At 38.4% G+C, this 20,136-nt stretch overlaps 2 protein-coding genes across 3 annotated transcripts in view; one reads left to right on the forward strand and one right to left on the reverse strand.

The window, feature by feature from the left end:
* Positions 1-2,797, reverse strand: part of CTPS2 (CTP synthase 2) — a 62,577-nt gene extending 59,780 nt beyond the window's left edge. The window contains exons 1-2 of one of the 2 annotated variants that reach the window (XM_033052026.2): positions 2,566-2,797; positions 964-1,169 (exon numbers count right to left, since the gene is read on the reverse strand). In XM_033052026.2, the coding sequence (XP_032907917.1) occupies positions 964-1,129 (166 nt within the window). In that variant the 5' untranslated portion in view covers positions 1,130-1,169; positions 2,566-2,797. The remainder of the gene's footprint in view (positions 1-963; positions 1,170-2,565) is intronic. The other variant, XM_033052025.2, reaches the window with a different exon arrangement.
* A 154-nt stretch (positions 2,798-2,951) lies between these two features.
* SYAP1 (synapse associated protein 1) lies at positions 2,952-19,084 on the forward strand. Its single transcript, XM_033052449.2, has 9 exons — positions 2,952-3,196; positions 5,100-5,218; positions 7,468-7,534; positions 8,903-8,976; positions 9,217-9,356; positions 10,518-10,663; positions 15,397-15,455; positions 16,435-16,582; positions 18,072-19,084. The coding sequence occupies exons 1-9, from the start codon at positions 3,001-3,003 to the stop codon at positions 18,197-18,199; spliced, it is 1,077 nt and encodes a 358-aa protein (XP_032908340.1). The 5' UTR covers positions 2,952-3,000; the 3' UTR covers positions 18,200-19,084.
* The last annotated feature ends 1,052 nt before the right edge of the window (positions 19,085-20,136 follow it).

Below are 20,136 nucleotides of genomic sequence, written 5' to 3' on the forward strand. Positions count from 1 at the left end.
TGCTCCCCCCTCCCCTCTACCTGGTCCAGGGAAGGAATATATCCTCACAATCTCAAGTCATCACAGAAGTCATATGACTCACTCAGCTGCTTAAGCAGCCACACCTGCACTCCTTAAAGTGCAGTAAATTTTGGTTTTTTAAGAGATGTCTCATGTGCTCTGCTCTTCCCCTATTTAGAAAGCAAAGTAGTGTTTTTTAAGTTAAGGAGATACACATATTTATCTTCAGTTCCAAAAATTTTGGTGTGGACTAAAAGTAAGCAAACAAAATCCAAAACAAAAAAATAATTAGAAATGTCAATGGGCTAAAGGCACTTGGAAAACCATTGTTTTTAATAAATGTACAAGTAACAAGCCACACAGGTGAAGGAACGTTCAACATTATTAACAGAATGTCTTGTAACTCATCAGCCACAGTCAATACAACCAGTGTGGCTTAGAGAGCCAACCAATCAAATTATGCATCTACTTTAAAATCATCATTAGCAAGTTCTCTAAGCTTCACTAATGTTTTTGACTAGACTTTTTTTACTAAAATGAGAACTTTAACTCTCACAAAGGTATGTACATTAGAAGGCACTAATACCCAGAGAACACTATTTTCAACTAACTGTTAAGGACTTAAGTTTCAAGATTTGTAGCACTGTTGAAAAGAGGCTTTTAATCAAGTTGAACTGAAGGTAGAATTAACTAAACAAGGCTTACAGACAGGATTTTCCCAGTAAAGTGGTATGTTAGAGAAAGAAAGCATGTGCTCATAAGAGCATCTTAAAAAAACCAGGCTTCTGTTTCTTAACTTAGAGCAGACAGTGTCCTTGAGAACACAGAGTAAGCAACAAACTTTCAAAATAACGATAAAACCACTTGTAAACAGCACGCTGTCATTTTTAAAAAAATAAAACCAGAACATACTATTGCAAATACAAATGTTTAAGCAAAAGGGAACAGCACTAATCTTCATACCATGTTCATAGGGTGAAAAGGTTCCAGCATCTATGTTTATGTAAGGATCAATTTTGATTGCAGTGACACGTAGACCACATGATTTCAGAATGGTGCCAATGCTGCTTGCAATGATCCCTTTGCCAATGCCCGAGATGACACCACCAGTTACCAGGATGTACTTCATTGGAAAATCAGCCCACACGCACAGACCTTGAGCTGGAAACCTAGAATAACAAAGATGTACATCTGATGAACGCAAATTCATGTCTGGGAAGATTACAGACTCAATCTGCAAGGAATCTAAATTGAAATGACCTTCAGTAATATACAATAAGAATGACCATTTTGGAATCTGGGAGCAGGATTCACCTCCCCCAGGTTATACACCAATAGGAAAGATAAACACCTATCTTGTCCCTAAACTGGTTCTGATGAGGCTGATCAACACATGGAGCTGAGGCATCAATTTGCTGTTCTACACAGAAACGGATGCTGGCTGGCAAACCCACAAAAGGACTACAAAAACTTTTTACTGTTCATCCATTTTAGCAAACAAAGGCACCAGTGTTCATCAGCTACAAGCAGCATTTTTCCACCCATCTGAGACAGGATGACATGTATCTCATCTGTAAACAAATTCACATTCCATTCAGGTGGCTGTGGAGGCTAATCACTGAACAATTTTTAAACAGTGACAGCATGGCTCACCATAAAGCAAGAACTCCAGGGCCAAGAAAATCTTTCCTTACCTAAATATCCAATTCACCCAAAACAACAGCACATGATCTCAGTATAAATCAAAGCAGTGTGGTTCTTCAGCTGCTGGTATGAAGCAGTAGATAGTCAATGAACATTTAAAATCTTCTTTTTATTATACTAAAGTGACACAAATAAGGCCTGGATCTTTAGGAGACTGAATCCAGGAATGTAACAATGCCTTGTTATCAGTACTCTTACATTTCTGATAATAGGAAATAATAAACTATTTGCTTGTCAATATGATCAAAAGGACAACCATAACCATTAAAAGTTTTTAATTCAGGAGAAAAAGGAACATCAGGGATTAACATTTCTCTGCCATTTAATTTTAATATGTAATTTTCTTAATAGCAATGATTTTAAGACTTAGACCCTACTACCTCTGTTTCAGGCTATTCCTTCAGAACTCAGCCAACGCAGCTGTCAACAATATCATCAACATCTAAGCTATTTTCAAAGCTCTTTTCAGGAAAACAGGGGAGATAATTTCAACAATGCTATAAATCTTGAGTACATGCCACTTTAGAACTCTTAAATATTGTTTACAGAAACCAAAATGAAAGGTTTGCTGTGATTTTAGCAAAACCAGCAATATGCCAGCAACTTCAGGAAAGGCGTTTGCTTGAAGTAGGTACAGAGAACTGCAGGTGGTCTAGGAAATCACCTGTAAAAGGTGAAGGAAGTAGAGTTAGGGGAGGGAGAGCTGAAAGCGGACACTGGGATAAATCACTTTGCTGGGAAGTGGCACACAGGTGACTCCGTGCAGCCTTGTCTACAGGAGCAGCCGCCTCCCGCAGGGATTTGCGGGCGCTGCACCCTACACGTGCCGAGCGGCCCAGCACGGACAGGCCTCAGACTTACGTGGGTGCTACAGGCGGCTGCTCCCAGCAGAGCCCGCAGCGCAGACCAGGAGGGCCCGCCCGGGGAGAGCCGGGCCCGAGCGCACGGCCGGCGGGGCGGGGGCGGCACCGGCCCGGGGGAAAGGGGCACAGCCCCGGCAGGTAACGCGCCTCCGAGCGGGCACTACCGCGGGGCCTGGGCACACCCCCAACGGGGGCGGGACACCCAACGGGGGAGGGACGCCCCAATAGGGCAGGGACGCCCCAATAGGGCAGGGACACCCCAAGAGGGGAGGGACGCCCCCGGCGCTGCAGGTGCCGCGCGCTCCGCCCCGCTCGGCCCGCCCCGCCTTTCCCCTTCCCGCCGGAAGTGACGCACGCGGAAGCGGCGCGCAGGGCCGGCCCGGTTTCCGCAGCGGCGCCGGCGCGGCCCGAGCGCGGCTGCCGCCCCTGAGCCATGTTGCGCGGCCTGGGCAGCTGGCTGGGGCTGGAGCGGGCGGGCGAGGAGCAGCTGCTGCCCGCCGGCAAGAGGAGCGGCCCCGCGGAGCAGGAGCTGCAGGAGGAGGAGGCGGAGGCAGGGCCGGCCGAGCAGGAGCAGGGCGAGCTGCAGGGGGACTCGGAAGCGCTGCTTAGCCAGGCCAAAGGATTCGGCAGTGAGTGTCCGGGACTGCCACCTTTCCAATATGAACTAAGGAAACCAGGCTGCAAGTGTGCCTTTCGGTTATCGCCTCTTTCCTTGCTTTTAAAGGAGGAGCATTTCTTATATATTTGTTGTGTTGACACTATGGGAGGAGGTCTGTGTGTAGCGAGAATAGATCTGTCTGTGTAAATACTGTACTTCATAGATTGCTAAGGGCGTTTGTGGGTTTTTCATAGGTAAAGAATGGGGTTTGATGGTTTTGTTGAACATGTCTGCAGTCTTAGAATCAGGACCTTGGAGATGATCTCATTCCAGCCCCCTGCCGTGGGCTAGACCTTTTGCTAGACCAGGCTTAAAGCCCCATCCAGCCTGGCCTTGAACACTGCCAGGGATGGGGCCAAGTTGTAACTTGCTATGAGTAAAATTCCCACTTTACTGCAGTGAATTTTTGGATAAAATAGTCTAATATATACCTATACTCATTACTAAAGATTGAAAAAAAAAAAAGAAGTTTTGGGGTTTTTTAATTGATGCTCTGAAATTCTGGATCAGTATAATCTGAGAGGTTCATCTGAGCTGGTTCTTCTACTGTGCGTTCAACTCTTGGGCAACCTGAACTGCAGCAGTTTAGTCTGTGTTGTTTGGTCAAAGCCCTGTCTAGTTGTGGTAAATTGATTCTAATCTGCTGTTTGCTCTGATTGTTCTAATCTGCAAATTGCTCTGACTGTTCAGGAAGGAAAAAGGACTGATTTTCAGGGGAAGAATAAGTTTTGGCTGTTATTGCTCATTTTCACATGTGAGTGAAAATTTGGTTCAGTGGTCAATGGTCATTGTCTGTGACACCAGAGTTGTGGTGGAAAGGCTTTCTTGCTGTTTTAACACATAATCCTAGAAACTTCTTCATAGCAAACAACCTGGGTAGCTGTGTAAAAAGAATCCCCTGGCAGATAAAGAAGTTTACTGGTCAAATCAAACCTTATATACGTTATTTTTTACTCATTATCATGCCGTTATAGAAATTAAGAGCGTTTTGCCAGTGTGAACTAATAATATTGTTAGATACGTGTTCTTAATACAGGCATACACTTAGAAGATGAGTCTCTTAGTCACTTGAAAGTGTTATTTTCCACCACTAATCCTGTTTTTCTAACGCTAAGTACCACCCCTTCTGCAGTTTTATAAGCATCTTAGTTCAAAAGAATGTTTGCCCTTATTGGAAATAAAAAGCATTTTGCTCTTCAGCGTGGTTCCAGGAGGGCCAAAACCACTTTGTTCAATAATGCCAGAATGTCATCAAACAGCGAATGTCTCTGCACATTTTGCACCTTAAACAATTCCATATGAGAGTTTCTAGGGATACCTGAAAGAGAAGACAATGTAAAGTAGATAAAGGCAAGCATGAAGAACAAGCTTGTACGCTAAGACTTTTAAAGGAGATGTTACCTGCCCGAAATCTTTTGTGGATTTGCTGCCTCAGTTTATAAGAATTTATTGTGCATGTTGATTTTCTTAAAGAAATATATAATTCTGTTTTAATACTGTGGCTAAGTTACGTTATGGCTTAATGTTTCCAAAATATTTATATGAAATCAGGAAAAACACGTTGCTTCAGAAAACTCATTGGAAAGGAGTATTTCAAGGACCATTAACGAAGTTTGATTTAGTAAACATGGTTCATGTATAAATATTTGATTTACAGAAAGTTGCGATCATCATCATGATTGAAGACTATAAACCAGAAAAGGATAAATAGTATTTTAATGTTTTTTTTGTAGGCCATTAGTCAACTTCAGTTATTTTGAAAGAAACTTTTGAGTAGGTATCTAAATGTCTATAGAGAGGGAAAAATAAATGTAGAAGGAGTACTGGATGTAAAGAAATATTTTCTTAGGTCTATCTTTTTTTGTCTGTGAAAGGTTACCTCTTCAATTTTGCCTCTGCTGCTACAAAAAAGATATCTGAGTCTGTTGCTGAAACAGCACAGACAATAAAGAAGTCTGTAGAAGAAGGAAAAATTGACAGTATCATCGATAAGGTAATTTATTTCTAGACACTTAATCTGAAAGATCTGTTTGTTTACCGTTGTTACAACATGTGGCAAATCTGGCATTTGATAACATTTCTTTAATCTGTCTTTCAAGAGATATGTATGCATCTCTTATCATGATGAATGGTGTGACTGAAATGTTTATTCATGGCAGAGTTGCCAAAAAATGGTCACCCTGCTTTTCTCAGTGCTGTACCTGTGTTTGTTCAGTTCCGTCAGGGTGCTGATACGCTGGAGAAAGACCAGAAGCAAATATGAAAAATGCTGATATAGGTGAAAGAATTTGAGACAGGCAGTTGGGGAATGTCTGTCCCAAGATGTGTGGGCTGGTTTGTTTTTGCCCCATAGATTATTTAGTTGGAAAAAAAGAAATGAGGTAGCTTTCATCTTAAAGGCAGCTATGTGCAAAAGTCAGAATTAGCTTGGTGTTGTACATACTGTCCTAGGACCTTAGGGATAGACAGGTACAGTTTCATAAGAACCAGTGAGATAATGAAACACCGTGTTACTGTCCTGTTCTTTTCCCCACCCTGACCTTGCCGCGTGGTTCTTGCCCTCTCTGTTCCTGTCTGTCAGCTCCAGTTCCTTAACTTGTGCCAGCAAGTGTTCTTCCAGTGCTTTAAGCCACAAACTTGGCAGAAGGAAAAGAAAAAAGTAAAAAGGCAGCAATAAGTGCCATGAAGTGTTCTGTGTTTGCTGTTGAGAGTATCTTGGAAGGGAAAGGAAAGGATGCTGGTCAAAACTGTCCCAGATGTAGCAGACTGTGTATCCAGGAGTGTCTGACACAGGCACACCCCTTTTCCTGCCCCTGTCTCTCAGACAGCCCTTCTGGGGAACTACAGCACTGCCTGTTTATTTTTTAATACAATAGAATTCTAGTTCTTGATATAATTAGTGTTCATGTTGTCTTCCAAACAAATCATCAAGTGACATCAAATTAATTTCTGTTATGATCACATTTTATATTTTGTCTGCAGATTTCATTGACAGTTGTCTGTATAATAATGGCAGAGATCTATTTCCTTCTACAGTAATATCAGAGTCTAATGTTATTTTGATCTACATCAAAAAGGAAAAATCAAGTAACAAGGTTATTTGTTAATTTAATGAACTAATAATAATGCTACTAAGAAACTGTAGCTAAGTACCTACAGCATATTTTATGCCTTAAATACAATTTTCTTTTTTCTGTAAATGTCTTAGAGTAATATGAGTTGCCTGTTTCGATTAATCAATATTACATACAGGAGAAACAAGATTATACCTGTATCATACTAAAGTTTTCTTCCTACACTATATAAATTATTTTATTCCATAAGTAGAAAAAACTTAACATAACTTTAGAACCACAATAATCCACAAGGAACCACAATAATGTTTGTATAACTGACACTACCATAGTTCTCTCACTGACAGTAATCTTAAACTGAAATACTGAAGGAAAAAAATAGTATAGGAATTTATCAGGATTTAGCTCTAAGACTTCTGTGCATTTTGGCAAGTTGTTAATCCATAGATGTCACTGCATAAGAGTTGTATTTTGGGAGTGGTTTAAATATTCTTTTCTAGCTTTATCTTTTTTGCCTCTGCTTTCAACCACAGAACATTTGCATTCTTACTACTAAATTATGGCATTCCAAATTCTGAGTCCATTCTCCTTTTTTAAAACTCTAAATTCAATATAGAATATTTCTAAGTATGATTTTTAAATGAAAATTTGTCAACAACATAAGTGGAGAAGTTATTTTGTTTCAGCTAAGCAGATGTTCTGAAATCCAGCTTTACAATTTTGAAAGTCTAGTTTCCTGCAATGGATATATTTCTTAGGCAACTCTTGAAATTTCTGTAAGGCCAAGGGTATCTCTAAGTGTTAGTGCTTTAAAAACATGTTTAAATAAGTCTAAGGAGTGTGTTTTGTCTGTATTTGATACAGTGGGACAGTAAGTGGACATGCATAGTATGCCAATGTTCAAATTATCAGCTAAGATTTTCCATTTTTTTCCTTGTCCCCCGAACTTGATAAAACTATAAATATAATGTTGAGAGCATAGTTTTAAATGCAAAATCAAATGTTTCAGTAAAAGGAAGTATGATTGACATGAAAGATTTTTAACTTACAGGAAGGGCCACCACAGAAATAAGAATATGCACTGTATTTGAAAGCACTTTCTGACTGAACATAAAATAAGAGTGAATTTTAATTTTTTTTAAATGTGGTTCCCTAATTTTTATTTTAGACAATTATTGGAGATTTTCAGAAGGAACAGAAGAAATTTGTCCAAGAGCAGCAAACCAAAAAATCAGGTAATATATGGTTTTTTTGATGATGCCTAACATCACAAAAGTAAAACCTTGCTGAAAGCTGGATAATTGACTTATATGTAAAACTACTCTATCAAAACACCATGTAATGAAACACACTCTGGCAGAACTTAATGCCTATGGTGCAATAGGAAGATTAGATTTTAAGTGAGGTTAGTGTTACGTTATCTAGTTGGTTTAGATTTGCTTTTATAACCAAATTCTGCTTTATGAAATAAACTCAAAGATCACCATGCTACTAGTAAAGTTGTTTTCTCACATTGTATTTCATCATTGACTTCTAGCTTTTTTGTCATGTTACCTGAATGCAATAATTTCTGACAGTTTGAGTATATAGTGACTGTTAATCTTGAAAAAGAACTGATTTTAAATGGATTGTGATAAAATTTTTCACTGTGTTTGTACTTAGTATGTTGGTCTGGTTTCTTCTTGCAAGATCGCTTATGGGATTGTGTTGTGTGTATTTCTGTCTTTTTGTCTGTTAGTAAACTTGGAATTCTCCTAATATATTTCTAAAAGCTTCATAAAAATAGGTAGCTAGATTGGCCAAAGGAGAATAACAGATGGCCTGACTGAAAGAAGCATCAGCATCTGATGTGGATGCATGTGGGTGAAAGGTCTTGCTGCTATCAGCTGCACAGGCAAATAAGTGTTGTTCGTTTAAGGGCACAAGAATTATTTATCTGCTATAGATGTGTCATATTGTCACATTGTAGGCTGAATTTGCATTGACAGTGAAGAGATTGATAAATATCCATACATCTACAATAGTTTATTTATCTCTCTATCCAGCCCAAAGAACTATTTTGGAAGTATCTGCATAACAATATAAACCAGCTGAACTGGAGTAGGCTTACTCAGTATATAACAGGTTGTAATTAATAAAAAAATTATAACATTTTTCTCCACTGTTAAAGAGTTGGTGTCTTCTGGGTGTAAGTTACTTTGCAAACTTGATTTAGACAAAGTTTGCACATTTAAAGTGGCTCTGGAAGTGCTGTTTGCAGGCACCTTAACCAGTTATACAGCACTACTTCAGTAGCTAAACTAAGAGGCACCAAATTCTGACTGGTGCATGCTGCAAAGAAATCCCACAGTTTTTATTTTGTAATAACAGAGATCATCAACTATTTAGTTATTATTTTTTGGCTCTGATAAGCAAAGATCCATTCCTAGGGTTTCTCTCTTACACTATAGACTTAGTTTAGGAAAAAGATACAATGACTTGGCAAACTGGTGTAACTGGCTTACTTTTGTGACCCTCTGTGTTACCTTATGTAAGGTCTGTTATTTGGAGTGGATTCTTTCCAACTATTATACATGCAATTATCTTCCTCCTTTCAATACTAGAAGCAGCAGTGCCTCCCTGGGTAGACAGCAATGAAGAAGAGACAATTCAACAACAAATACTGGCCTTATCAGCAGTAAGTATTTCACTGACTGTAAGATTTGAAATTTTCTCTTGGAGGAATTAAAGCTACTGGGTTTTTGTCTGTCACCACACCAATCATGTGCAAGAGTAAATAGTTCTATCAGTTTCAACTTGAACCAAAGCAGATCCTCAATATAGTTTTTATTTTTAGAAAGGCTTTGCTGCTCTTGTGTGTGAAATATGGTGTCCTTTTTCTGATATCATTTAATGGCCATAAATATTTTCTTCAAAGGATAAACGGAATTTTCTGCGAGACCCTCCGGCAGGTGTGCAGTTTCATTTTGACTTTGATCAAATGTACCCTGTTGCACTGGTCATGTTACAAGAAGATGAGCTTCTCAATAGGATGAGGTTTGACCTTGTTCCCAAACAGTAAGTAATTTCTGCTGGTAACTGTACCATCATGCTTTTAATATGTCTGTATATACTCATAAATGACTCCTTGTTCCTCTCACTTCCTTCAGTTCTTTACTTTCTTCTAATATGTACATGTATGTGTATGCTAGTGTCTAACACATGGAGTATTGCATGTGCATTGCAATTTAGCAGAGTGAGGTAAGAAAAAAAGTATATCTGTGAAACAGAACTAATGAGCACCTGTTGACTTGAGTATGGGAGAGGCCCCTTCCATGTCCAGAGTACTAAATTAATTTTTTTTTTCTCCAAAGAAAGGTAAAGGCAGCAATAAAAATGTCCAGATCTGTTGTTGTAACTGAATCCCAGAAAGGTGATTATAGATAGAGACCACCCCCAGAGAAATGGTAATAGAATGTTTCACAAAATAGCAGCAATGCAAGCAAGAAAATCTTGATTTGGATAGGAAATGGGAAAAGCTCTGTGTTGCAGAGCTTTACTCTAGAGTTGTTATTCCTTGTCCAGTCCCAAACTCTGTTCCTAACACTTGTTTCACAGCTCAACTTTCTATTTAAGTGGGAATTCCCAACATAGTCTCCCTGTCTAAAGATGGAAACAGAAAAGAAAATCTTTCCTTGTGACATTTTCTGTCTTGAATCTCCTCCTTTCATAAACCTTCCCAGCTCCTCATTCTGTTTACCTTCTTCTCTGTTGTCAGTTCTGAAGATCTGGCCATATTCTCTGATGCTCTGTCTTCAGCCTCTGGTTATTCTATCCTTGCCTTTTCTACCACATTGCTTAAAATTTTTTCCCCTGTTCTTTGTCTCAGTGGTCAGTGTTTACCTGTATAGGTGTGAAGGTAACTTCATTCTTTCTTAACTTACACAAGTTCCTCCCCACAGATCTTGCCATTTCTGCCTTTTGTTGCCTGTGGATTAAAGTGCAGATAATGAAATAGTACTGTAGGTTCAAGTCAATTGCAAATGTCTTGTGAGAGATCAGGAACTTCTAAAATAATGGACATTTTAGAATGTGTTAATATCACAAATTTATTTTTTAAATTTTTACTTATATATCAGCTATGTCTCCTCCTCTCTGCATATTTAATTTTATTTCACTGCTAGATGGCAAAAGGAATCATATTCCAAATGTAATAATCAAAATCTGTTTTCTCTCTAGTGTAAAGGAGGAGGTGTTCTGGAGAAATTATTTCTACAGGGTGTCCCTAATTAAACAGTCTGCACAACTCACCGCACTTGCAGCTCAACAGCAAGCAGCAGGAAAGGAAGAGAGCAAAGGCAGAGAAGAGGATAGTGAACTGAAAGGTATGGGAAACATTTGTTTTAGCACAACTCATTAACTTAGCATCCTGCTGTTGTCCAAAATTGGAAGAAAACTTTTTCAAACAATAATAAAATAGATAACATAAAGAGCAGTCTTTTAATGAAAGCTTTCAGTTGCATATATATAATACCTATATGCATGTGCAGCATCAAATTTTCACAATTTTTCTAAGTTTAATTAGTTAGCATGTCTAGCAAGTACATCCAATAGGAGAACAGTTGCCCTGCTAACCCACCCTGGGATCTGCCCCGTTGTAGCCCCTCCAAGGATTCTTAGCCCTATATCTTGTTATAGGTACAAAATATCTTACTATTTCAGCCCAGGTGATAGTGCAAAACTGGATGTGGTTGTTAAAAACTCTTTTTCTTAAAAATAAGATCAAGCAGAATTTCAAGAATGTGGCATAATATGTGAAAAAGGGTAACTACTGTTCTAAAGTGTGAGAAAGTGCTAGAAACTATACAGCTATATATTATAAATATACAAAGCTACAAATATATTTAGAAAGCTAAAAATCTTTAGGCATCAACAAATGCTCACTGTATACATCAGATGCCATGACATTTTTGTCCTGGATTACCTATTAAATCAGGGCTTCTCTCACCATACTTGATTTCTTTGTTTAGATTGGGGAAGAGGAGGCTCCTGGTGCTTTTAAGCTTTTTTCCAGTTTCAGCCAACTTTGTCAGAAGAGTGGAAATCTCAAGAGAAGAAACATTGTACTTGGCTTATGACAGCTCATGACCATTAGTGGTCTTAGGTGTGATTTTTGACTTGTCAGAAAGAAGTAGGAGATACCTTTGGTTCACTTGATCACACAACAGGTACTAGCCAACCCAGCCAGCTGGCATATGGTTTGCTTTTGGTTTTTGCTCATCTCTCAGAAGTTAGTGAGTGATACAGGGGTAGAACTACTGTGGTGGTAGAGTGCAGACTGTGGAAACAGAAAAAATGGGGACCAGGAAGTTACCTGAGATTCAGCCTTGAGATGAAAAAGCTGCTTCAACAAATATCTCTTCAGTTACATTGATCAGTTTCTACAGGTGATTCTTACTGACCTCTTATGAACCACTGGACCTCTTTGCATGTTAATGGATTCTGCAAGCAGGAATATCTGTGGCTTAAACAGTATAAAGCAGTTACAGTAATTTCACGATTATAAGCCGCACCATTTTGACTAAAATTTTGGTCTGAACCCAAAGTGTGGCTTATAATCAGGTGCGGCTTATATACGAACAAAGAACAAAAAGTTGCTGTTTTAGTTTGGAGGACAGGTGTCTGCTGAGAAAGGCAGGAACTTCTCTTTGAAATGGAGAATGTAAACCCCCTCCCTCCAAATTATTATAATTTTGAAATCAAGGGGCTTTCAGGCAAAAATATGGGAATTAGGAATAACAGTTCTTTTCTAGGGAAATTAAAATAGAAATACAGTACTACAAAGAAACAAACTCCAAACCCTGACAGAGTACAACCTGACACCCTGTCAGGCAGGGTGTTGGTAGCAGTCCCATTAAATGGTGGCTGCATCCTCCTGCAGTGACAGATGTGATTCAGTTGGAGCAGTGCTCCTGCAGAAGGTGCAGTTTCCCTCCGGAGGTCCAGTGGTGATGTGGAGAAATCCGGTTTTCCTCTGGAGTCCAGTGGAAAAAGGGGCTCCCTTAGTGTCCCAAAACCTCTGTTTTTATCTTGGTAAGAAATGTTGGGCTCTTTGCCCTGGCTGGAGCAACTTTCAATGGGATGCAGTAATTTTATCAGTCACGCAGTGGGACTCAATGGCCATTAGCAGAAAATGACTGGCTGGAGGAAGGATGGGTTGTGAAAAGATAAAGAACAATGCCCTGCCTGGTTTCAATGGATGGCCCATTAGCAGAATATCTCCCATGGAGATAAGGATCACTGCGCCCACCCTTAACAGATGGTGATAGAACAGATACCTTTTATCACACTCTGTATTGTAACGTTCGGCTTATAATCAGGTGCGGCTTATGTATGGACAAAGAATGAAAAGTTGCTGGCACCCGGAAGTGCGGCTTATAATTGTGAAATTACTGTACTGGCAGAAACATAAAGGAAAATTAGTAGCTCGTTAATACTCAGCTTAACCTAGGTACACTCACCATCCCTGGTAGGACATCTGAAGGATCTTGGCAGGCTCACTGGGCAGAAGGAGAAAGCCTTTGCTGCACCTTGGAATGGTTCTCATATCTCCAATATCAATTGTCCTCCATGAGATCCATTAGTACTTATGTCCTGTTGACACTTCTTGCCTGACTGACAGTCAGCTGATCACTGCCAAGTTAACTTGTTTTTCCTCCTTTTTGAATGTAATATCTTTCCTTGTAGGTATTTTTCCTCTTGAGTCACCTTTCTTATTCTTTTTACAGCCTTTTTCACAGGTCTTATGCACAGCTTAGTAATCTTCTGCACAGTCTGAGCTAAGGTTACTCAGCTGGGCCTTTGTTCCTTGGATGGGCAGCTGAACTTAGGGGTGAAGGGGAGGCTACAGATGGAATTACAAAGCTGGGCTTCCATGTTGCATACGTACCTTTGTTGTCAGTTTGTCTCATGCTTCTCATAGGTTTTGTTTGGAGTATGCCTGTGTCAACCTAGTCAAGGTCCCCACCTAGGGTGGAAAAAGTAGTTTTCTCTGAGCAGATTCTGGAGTAGCCTGCCCTGTCAGCATTACCATCCAAGCAATGCCGACAGGACAGGCTACTCCAGAATATACTGTAAACCAGGAGGCATCAATTCCCACTACATTTATTCAGGATAGTTGTTTACTGTCCCAAAACTATGGCTGTTTTAACTGAAGTGTCTCAACTTTACAGGAGAGATGGCATCTGATCCTATTGAACAACAAAAATGTTGTGTTTGAGTCATCCAAACCCTTGGAAAGTACCATTCAGTCAAAGTGGAAGTTGCTGGATTCTAGTAAAATTCCCATTGTGACTAAAGCAAAGCATTTTAAAAAAACAAAGAGCTCCACTGTCTTTTGCCCTGTTGCAGCTCTTCTACATTTCAATCCATACATATGGGATATGCAGATAGATTTATTAATGGCTGCATGTTCTGTAATGGCAAAGATGCATGTACCAGACTGTAGTAAATGCATGTTTTGTTTCACTCGGAAATTGCATAGAATTGGGAAGCGCTGAATCATACATGTTATTTTTGGTATAAGTAACCTTTTTGAAAGTTGGATTCCCTAATTGGAGGCTAAAACTGGAAGTAATTGCCTGTTGGTAGTTCTCCATAATGTTCAGGCTTTCTTCTTAAAGCTGAGTGTCTATAAAATAGAATTGTTATCCTTCCATTTGTCTGCCTCCTCCTTAGCCACTCTTTTCAGAACATTAAATGACCGTGGTTGATGTGAAAGGAAAAGACAAATGGAGACATTCCTCATTCTAGTGTAAAGGCTGTATAAGATCTATAATGAAATGCCAAGCTCTAACCCTTCTCTAGGAATTAGTAGCTCTGTAGTTAGGAACTAGGTCGCTTTGGGATGACAGCACACTGCAGTGGAGATGCTGCCATGCCAGTAGGTCCAGAATGATGCTAATGGCATGTCAGTCACACCGGACTGGGGCATGGCCCAGTGCAGAGCAGCTGTGTCCCACCTACACCAGAGCAGCAGATGGGGCCTGAGGCACCTCTCTTGAACAGCCAAGAGTTACTGCCATGACCTGCAGCTTCCCCAAGCAGGGACTGCTGGAGCCTGTGGCTGCAGTGTTGGGTGCAGTGAGAGATCCTCTGGAGATAGGCAAGTGGAAGGAAGAGAAGATGGGACAGAGCGGTGGCCATTGAGTACATGAGATATAAAAGCAGTGACAGCTGCCAATTAGGTAATGTTTTTAATTAAAACTGATATTAATTTTAAAAACTAAACACAAAAAAATCAAAAATTGCTGAGTTAGCAGAAAGGATCCACCTGGGCACCCTGTAGGAAGCAGAGCTGCAAGCTTAGAGCTGCTTTGCATGTTTAAGCAAAGAGAACTGCTAAGCAAGCACTCTACCACTACCGCAGCCCCTGTATGTTAATTGTTCTTGCAGCCACCTAGCTCTTCATGATAACTCCTCTCCCCTGAGAGCTGCATGAGGAAGAAAGCTGGGATGTTCCTTTACCTGCCAGGAAAAAGATCTAACCTTGCTTGTCAACAATTGTCTTCCTAGCACCATGCTCTAAATACAGTGAGTTTCCTTAGGAAATTGAGCTTCTAGGGTTTGTTTCTCAGTGATTTCCTTTGCCTGTGTGAAAGGTGAGGCTGCAGAACACTGTTCTCATGTGCCCTTAGGGGTGTGCATAGTACGTGTGCAGTCTGGTCTGCCCAAGAGCTAATTGGCACCCGTGTCAGCACTAGTACCCAGCCAGAGGAGTTTGAGAACTGCTGTGATAAACAGTGACTGGATTTCATGACCAAGTCTATGCATGTGTAACTTTAAAGATCTTAGGATGTCATTTTGAGGGTCAGAGGGGTCTTGTCTATGAAGTTTGGAGCCGTAATGAGGAAATGACTAGCTAAATTTGTCTTAATTAAGAACAGAAAATTGTTTCTCTTTGTTTTTGAAAATGGTTCACTTGTGACTAAATTCAGCCTTTAACCACAAGGATTCCTTAAAATATAGTATTTCCTTGCATATTTAATAGCTATGCAAATTAAATGAGATTTTTGTATGTTTAAATGTTATCTACCTCTTTTTTTTTTCCCCTTGATAGAAACAGTACGGCCAAAAACACCGCCTGTTACAATAAAGCCTCAAATAAAATCACAAGAGGTAAAAATGCTGTTATATTTTATCTGGGATTTAGTATGTGAAACTGTTCCTTAATAAGTAATTATGCATATTTTTGAATAAGTTCTGCTATGAAATCATAGTAGTATAGTACCTGACAGTCCTAACCTGCTGCTGTTTTGCTGTGATATTAATTTTTAGCATATAATCTTGAAACTCATTTTCAGTTGCAGAAACAGGAGTTTACCTGAAGAATGTTTTCCTTAGTATCCTACAGATTATGATGTGATTCTACTGTCAGCAGTGAAATTTCCAAAATGTTTGGAGTAGGTTAGCATTGCATTGAGACACTAGCAGTACCTTCATAAAAATATATTTGTATGCCATGTTCTGTCCAACTCTTTAAGCTGTGGTCAGGCTGAAGTATAGAAAATCTAAATTATGCATTGCAATAGCAACACTGTTTTATTTCACTTTTGCTTGGTACTGCAAAAACCTTTACCTTATATACGTAATGACCCTTGTTCATTTCTGAATTGTTAAATTGGTGCCAGAGAACACTCTTGGCAGAAGCAGAGCTGTGCATTCACTTGCCAATAATATGCAGTGGGCAAAGATTTCCAAAGAATAGTCCTCTCTTAATCTTACTTTAGTGTAGAATGCTTTTACTGAATTGTGGTCAAATTTTTAATATATAGTTCCTGTTCTAAACTACTCAGGAGTTTATTATTGTTCCTGAAGATTGCAAACTAAGAATTAAAGTTGTTAAGAGCACAAAAAGACAGCCTGAAATATAAAGCAGATCATCTTCAGTACAGCTGAATGTCTTCCATTTTACAAATATGTAACATTTTTGTTTGTACAAAAATACTCTTAAGTAACCAAAAAGAGACAGAGTTGTGAGAGTAATGCATTTGAGGTTTGCCAACTCTATTTAAAAGCAGTCACATGAGTGGAAGTATGTATTGGTAACTTGTTCTACCCTGTCTGGAAAAGTTTATACTAAAGTGTCTTGTTGCAGGATGAGGAAGAGATTTCCACTAGTCCGGGTGTATCAGAATTTGTGAGTGATGCTTTTGATTCTTGTAATCTGAATCAGGAAGATCTAAGAAAAGAAATGGAACAACTAGTGCTAGACAAAAAGAAAGAAGAGACTTCAGCAGTAGAAGGTAAAGCTACCATTACCTCTGTTTCTTACATACAGCAATTCTAAGACAGGTTGATTTAAATTAAATGAAAAAAGTTGTAATCCAATTTTAAAAAATAGATCTGTGACTGATTTTTCCAAAGTGTATGAAACAATCTTCAATGAGATATTGCAGAAATTAATGATAATTTTTGCCCTGGTCAAACCACATCTTATACAGAATGTTAACTGTGAGTGGTTTAAATCCAAAGAACCTAAGAGTTTTAAGTCGCTCTTTTATGAAAGTGAATGTGGGCTATTTTTTTCTTTTTATCTCCTTTCCCTTTCATAGGTTCTTCTGCATATTAATTACTTTAATTGACATCCTTGTAGGTCATGTACAGTATTTGAAAGTCAGGCTCTTTTTTCTTCTTTTGGCACCAGCTAAAAGGGCAATATTTGCACCAGGCTATGAGCTTGAAGAGGCCTCTTCCTATAAAGGTTTACAGGCATTTGGAACAGTTAAAATTTAACAAATAGGTCTGAGAGTGATGATAAGAATTTAAGTGGAGCTTATTAATTAAAATAATTCAGAAAAACTAGTATCAGTGTGAAGAGCATGAAAACAGTCTGTGATGATGTGACTCTGGCCATACATAATTTACTATGACAACACTTGTATATGTAGATGCTTTGGATTTTGCTGAGTCATTGCTTTCTGAATTTTTTTTTTCTCTAATACATAGCCAAGCTTGAGGAATTGTCATGAGTAGTATCAGTTTCTTGCATTAGTTCTATTATGAAAGTGTTTCAATTGGCCATTAATGTGTTACTTGTTCAGAGAGCTCTCAGCTGGCCGGACGGACTTGGACTCTGGAATCGTGTACCTTCCTTTCTAGGCTGAAGTACCAACCAACGTGTAACACATCTAACGCCCATCTCCTCCCCCACACTCTTGCCTATGATAGGTAGAGCTAATTAAAATAGAGATTTAACAACACAGGAATGCCTTCTGACTCATTTTTTGCCCTGAAGTATGAAATATGATTACCTTTAACCCTGATTAAATGAGCTTGCCTAGCTACAAATGTCAGTGAGGAGAGTTGTTTCTTCTTTGTTTCAAACCTGCCACAGTATTTGATCTTGATTTCTTTTTTCCATAAAACACTTTTACAAACTTCATTTTTTTTGTGGAGATTTAAAATTGCAAATGGAGATTCAGTTGAAAGCAGAGTGAAAGACTGTAGAAAATGATCTTGCAAAGGGACACTCATAATGACTTATCTGTGTATTTGTAATTTATATCTTTATTATAGTATGAAAATAGAAATATAGTCTTGTATATTAATTAATTCATACTTGTGATCAATAGGAAGGTGACATTTTGGAAGTTCCTTTTGTTTCTGAGTAGAATAGTCCATAACGTTTAGGGGATATAAGAGAGATTTAATGCAAATTCGTCTAGTTTTATATAAATAAGCAACATTCAATATTGTCTGTTAAATTCTTACACATCATTTGTCCCTTTTTAGAAGAAACTGCTGATTGGGAGAAGGAATTGCAACAAGAGCTTCAAGAGTATGAGGTGGTGACAGAATCAGAAAAGCGTGATGAAAACTGGGATAAAGAAATAGAAGAAATGCTGCAAGAAGAAAATTAAGCATTTTCACAAAATCACTATAACCCAAAGCTCTTTCAGAGGACTGGCATGGATTTCTGCTTTCATATTTTGCTTACAAAAATATCTTCAGAAGACATAAAAGAATCTAAAGTCATTATAATTCCATATGGGAATACAACCAATATTTCTGTTCTTTATATGAGCAGTTTCTGAACTTCTATATTCTTCAAAAGAAAAAAAAGAGGAGACAGATACTGCAGGTTATAATTAAAAGTGATTGCATTAATATATGAAGCAGTGGTTCAGTTTGAGGCATTTGTAGGTGACCAAGGAGCTCTTCAAAGAGATGTCTAAGTCTAAGAACTGCAGTTTGTTCTGTCTGCAGCCTTCTGTTTGGGATGTAAAAATGGATGTTGTAAGTAACTTAGTTCTTTGCAACAATTCTCTCTTGACATTTGCACTCTGATCTCTGTATAATCTGTAAATGTGTACTATTTTTAAGGTACTTGTAGTTGGCAGATTTCACATGTATTTAACTTCCTCAATGTATGTAGCCAAAGAATTTATAGAAAACACTATCGAATAACTTTCAAGGATTTGGTAAAATATACTAGTGCAGATTCCAAAAGAAACTGATTATTTATCAGTCAGGCAGCAAACATGTAAGCATTTAAATTAGGATAGAGTTAGTAACTGCTTGAATTAAATTTGGGTTTGTTAATCCTATTGAGATACTGCCTTTCCCCACAGAGAGAAATGGTTTAATGTGTTCTTTCTGCAGCAGGCTGTTCTGTTTCCATTTATTTTTACTGTCTGAGCTAAAAGCAAATTAAATGCTTTTCCTTCTTTTAAGTGCTGAAAAATTTATGTAAAAACTTTCACTGGTTTGGACATCTTTATTAAATACTGTAAATATGTATAAAATTGGCTCATTTATTTGGAGGGAGGGCAGTGAGGAGTAAATGTGCTTCAGACACATTTTAAAAGTACACTTTTTCACAGTGCTTAAGGCATAGAATTTAAATTTAAAAATAGGGGTTTTTCCTCTGAAACGGTTTTGATTCTTCATGGGCATCTGGATGTTTCCTTTGGTTATACCATTAAGTCAGTACCTTTACCTATAGATAATTGAAAATTTTATGTTCTGCTTATCATCTATTTCATAAACTTCTATGACAAAGCATTCATGAAATGCCAAATACAAAGGAAAATGGGTAAAATTAAGTAGGTCGGAACCATTAAGCACAATTGAATTATAGACGTTACATACAGTAAGCCTTGTCTTAATGACATAATTCTGCAGAAAACTTTTGTAAAGAGACTGAAGAGATTATAGCTGTAATTACTCAGTCAATATTCATCCTGTGGGAAATGAAAAGAGCTAAATAGTTTCCACTGCTGTTACTGTAAGAAAGCACTATTTTAAATTGTCTCCATTAGCAACTTGGTCAGAAAGTTCTCCTCTATTTCTCATTATGCAAAAGGAATTGTTTTAAACCTGCATACATTTGGCTTCTCAGATTAGTTTATTGCCACACACTTTCTCAACTGGAAACCATTTTAAGCACAATTTGTATTTTTGTAGGGTTTTTCACTTAGATGTGAGGTAAGTCACGGTAAATAAGAGGTACTTAAGGAGCTTTTTATAGCTGGGATTAATTAAAGACGACAAAAGTTAAATCTGTTATGCTTATAAAAATATTCACAGCTCAGTGGTTACTCTTGACAAATACAACTGCTGTGGATTTAAGATGGGGATATTAGGATCTATCTATTGTACAGTTTGATGTGATGCTTTCTATAAAGATGAGTAGTTCTATTCTGATAGTGGCCCATATTCCCTGGATGACTGAGAGTTCCAAAATCACTGCTCCAAAAGTTTACCTTAAAAAAAGCCTCATCATTCCTAATGTGTTCAGATGTATGATGCTTTATTTGCATGGGGCTTGTACATCAAGGCTCATCTTTCTTTTCAT

The sequence above is a fragment of the Catharus ustulatus genome, chromosome 2 (assembly GCF_009819885.2).
Source record: "Catharus ustulatus isolate bCatUst1 chromosome 2, bCatUst1.pri.v2, whole genome shotgun sequence".
NCBI lineage: Eukaryota > Metazoa > Chordata > Aves > Passeriformes > Turdidae > Catharus > Catharus ustulatus.

Bases quoted from the DNA above. Each gene is read 5' to 3' on its own strand.
- SYAP1 (XM_033052449.2), top strand. From the start codon at position 3,001: ATGTTGCGCGGCCTGGGCAGCTGGCTGGGGCTGGAGCGGGCGGGCGAG. The intron at 5,219-7,467 runs GTAATTTATTTC...TTTTTATTTTAG, and splicing joins TTGACAGTATCATCGATAAG to ACAATTATTGGAGATTTTCA. The intron at 16,583-18,071 runs GTAAAGCTACCA...GTCCCTTTTTAG, and splicing joins AGAGACTTCAGCAGTAGAAG to AAGAAACTGCTGATTGGGAG.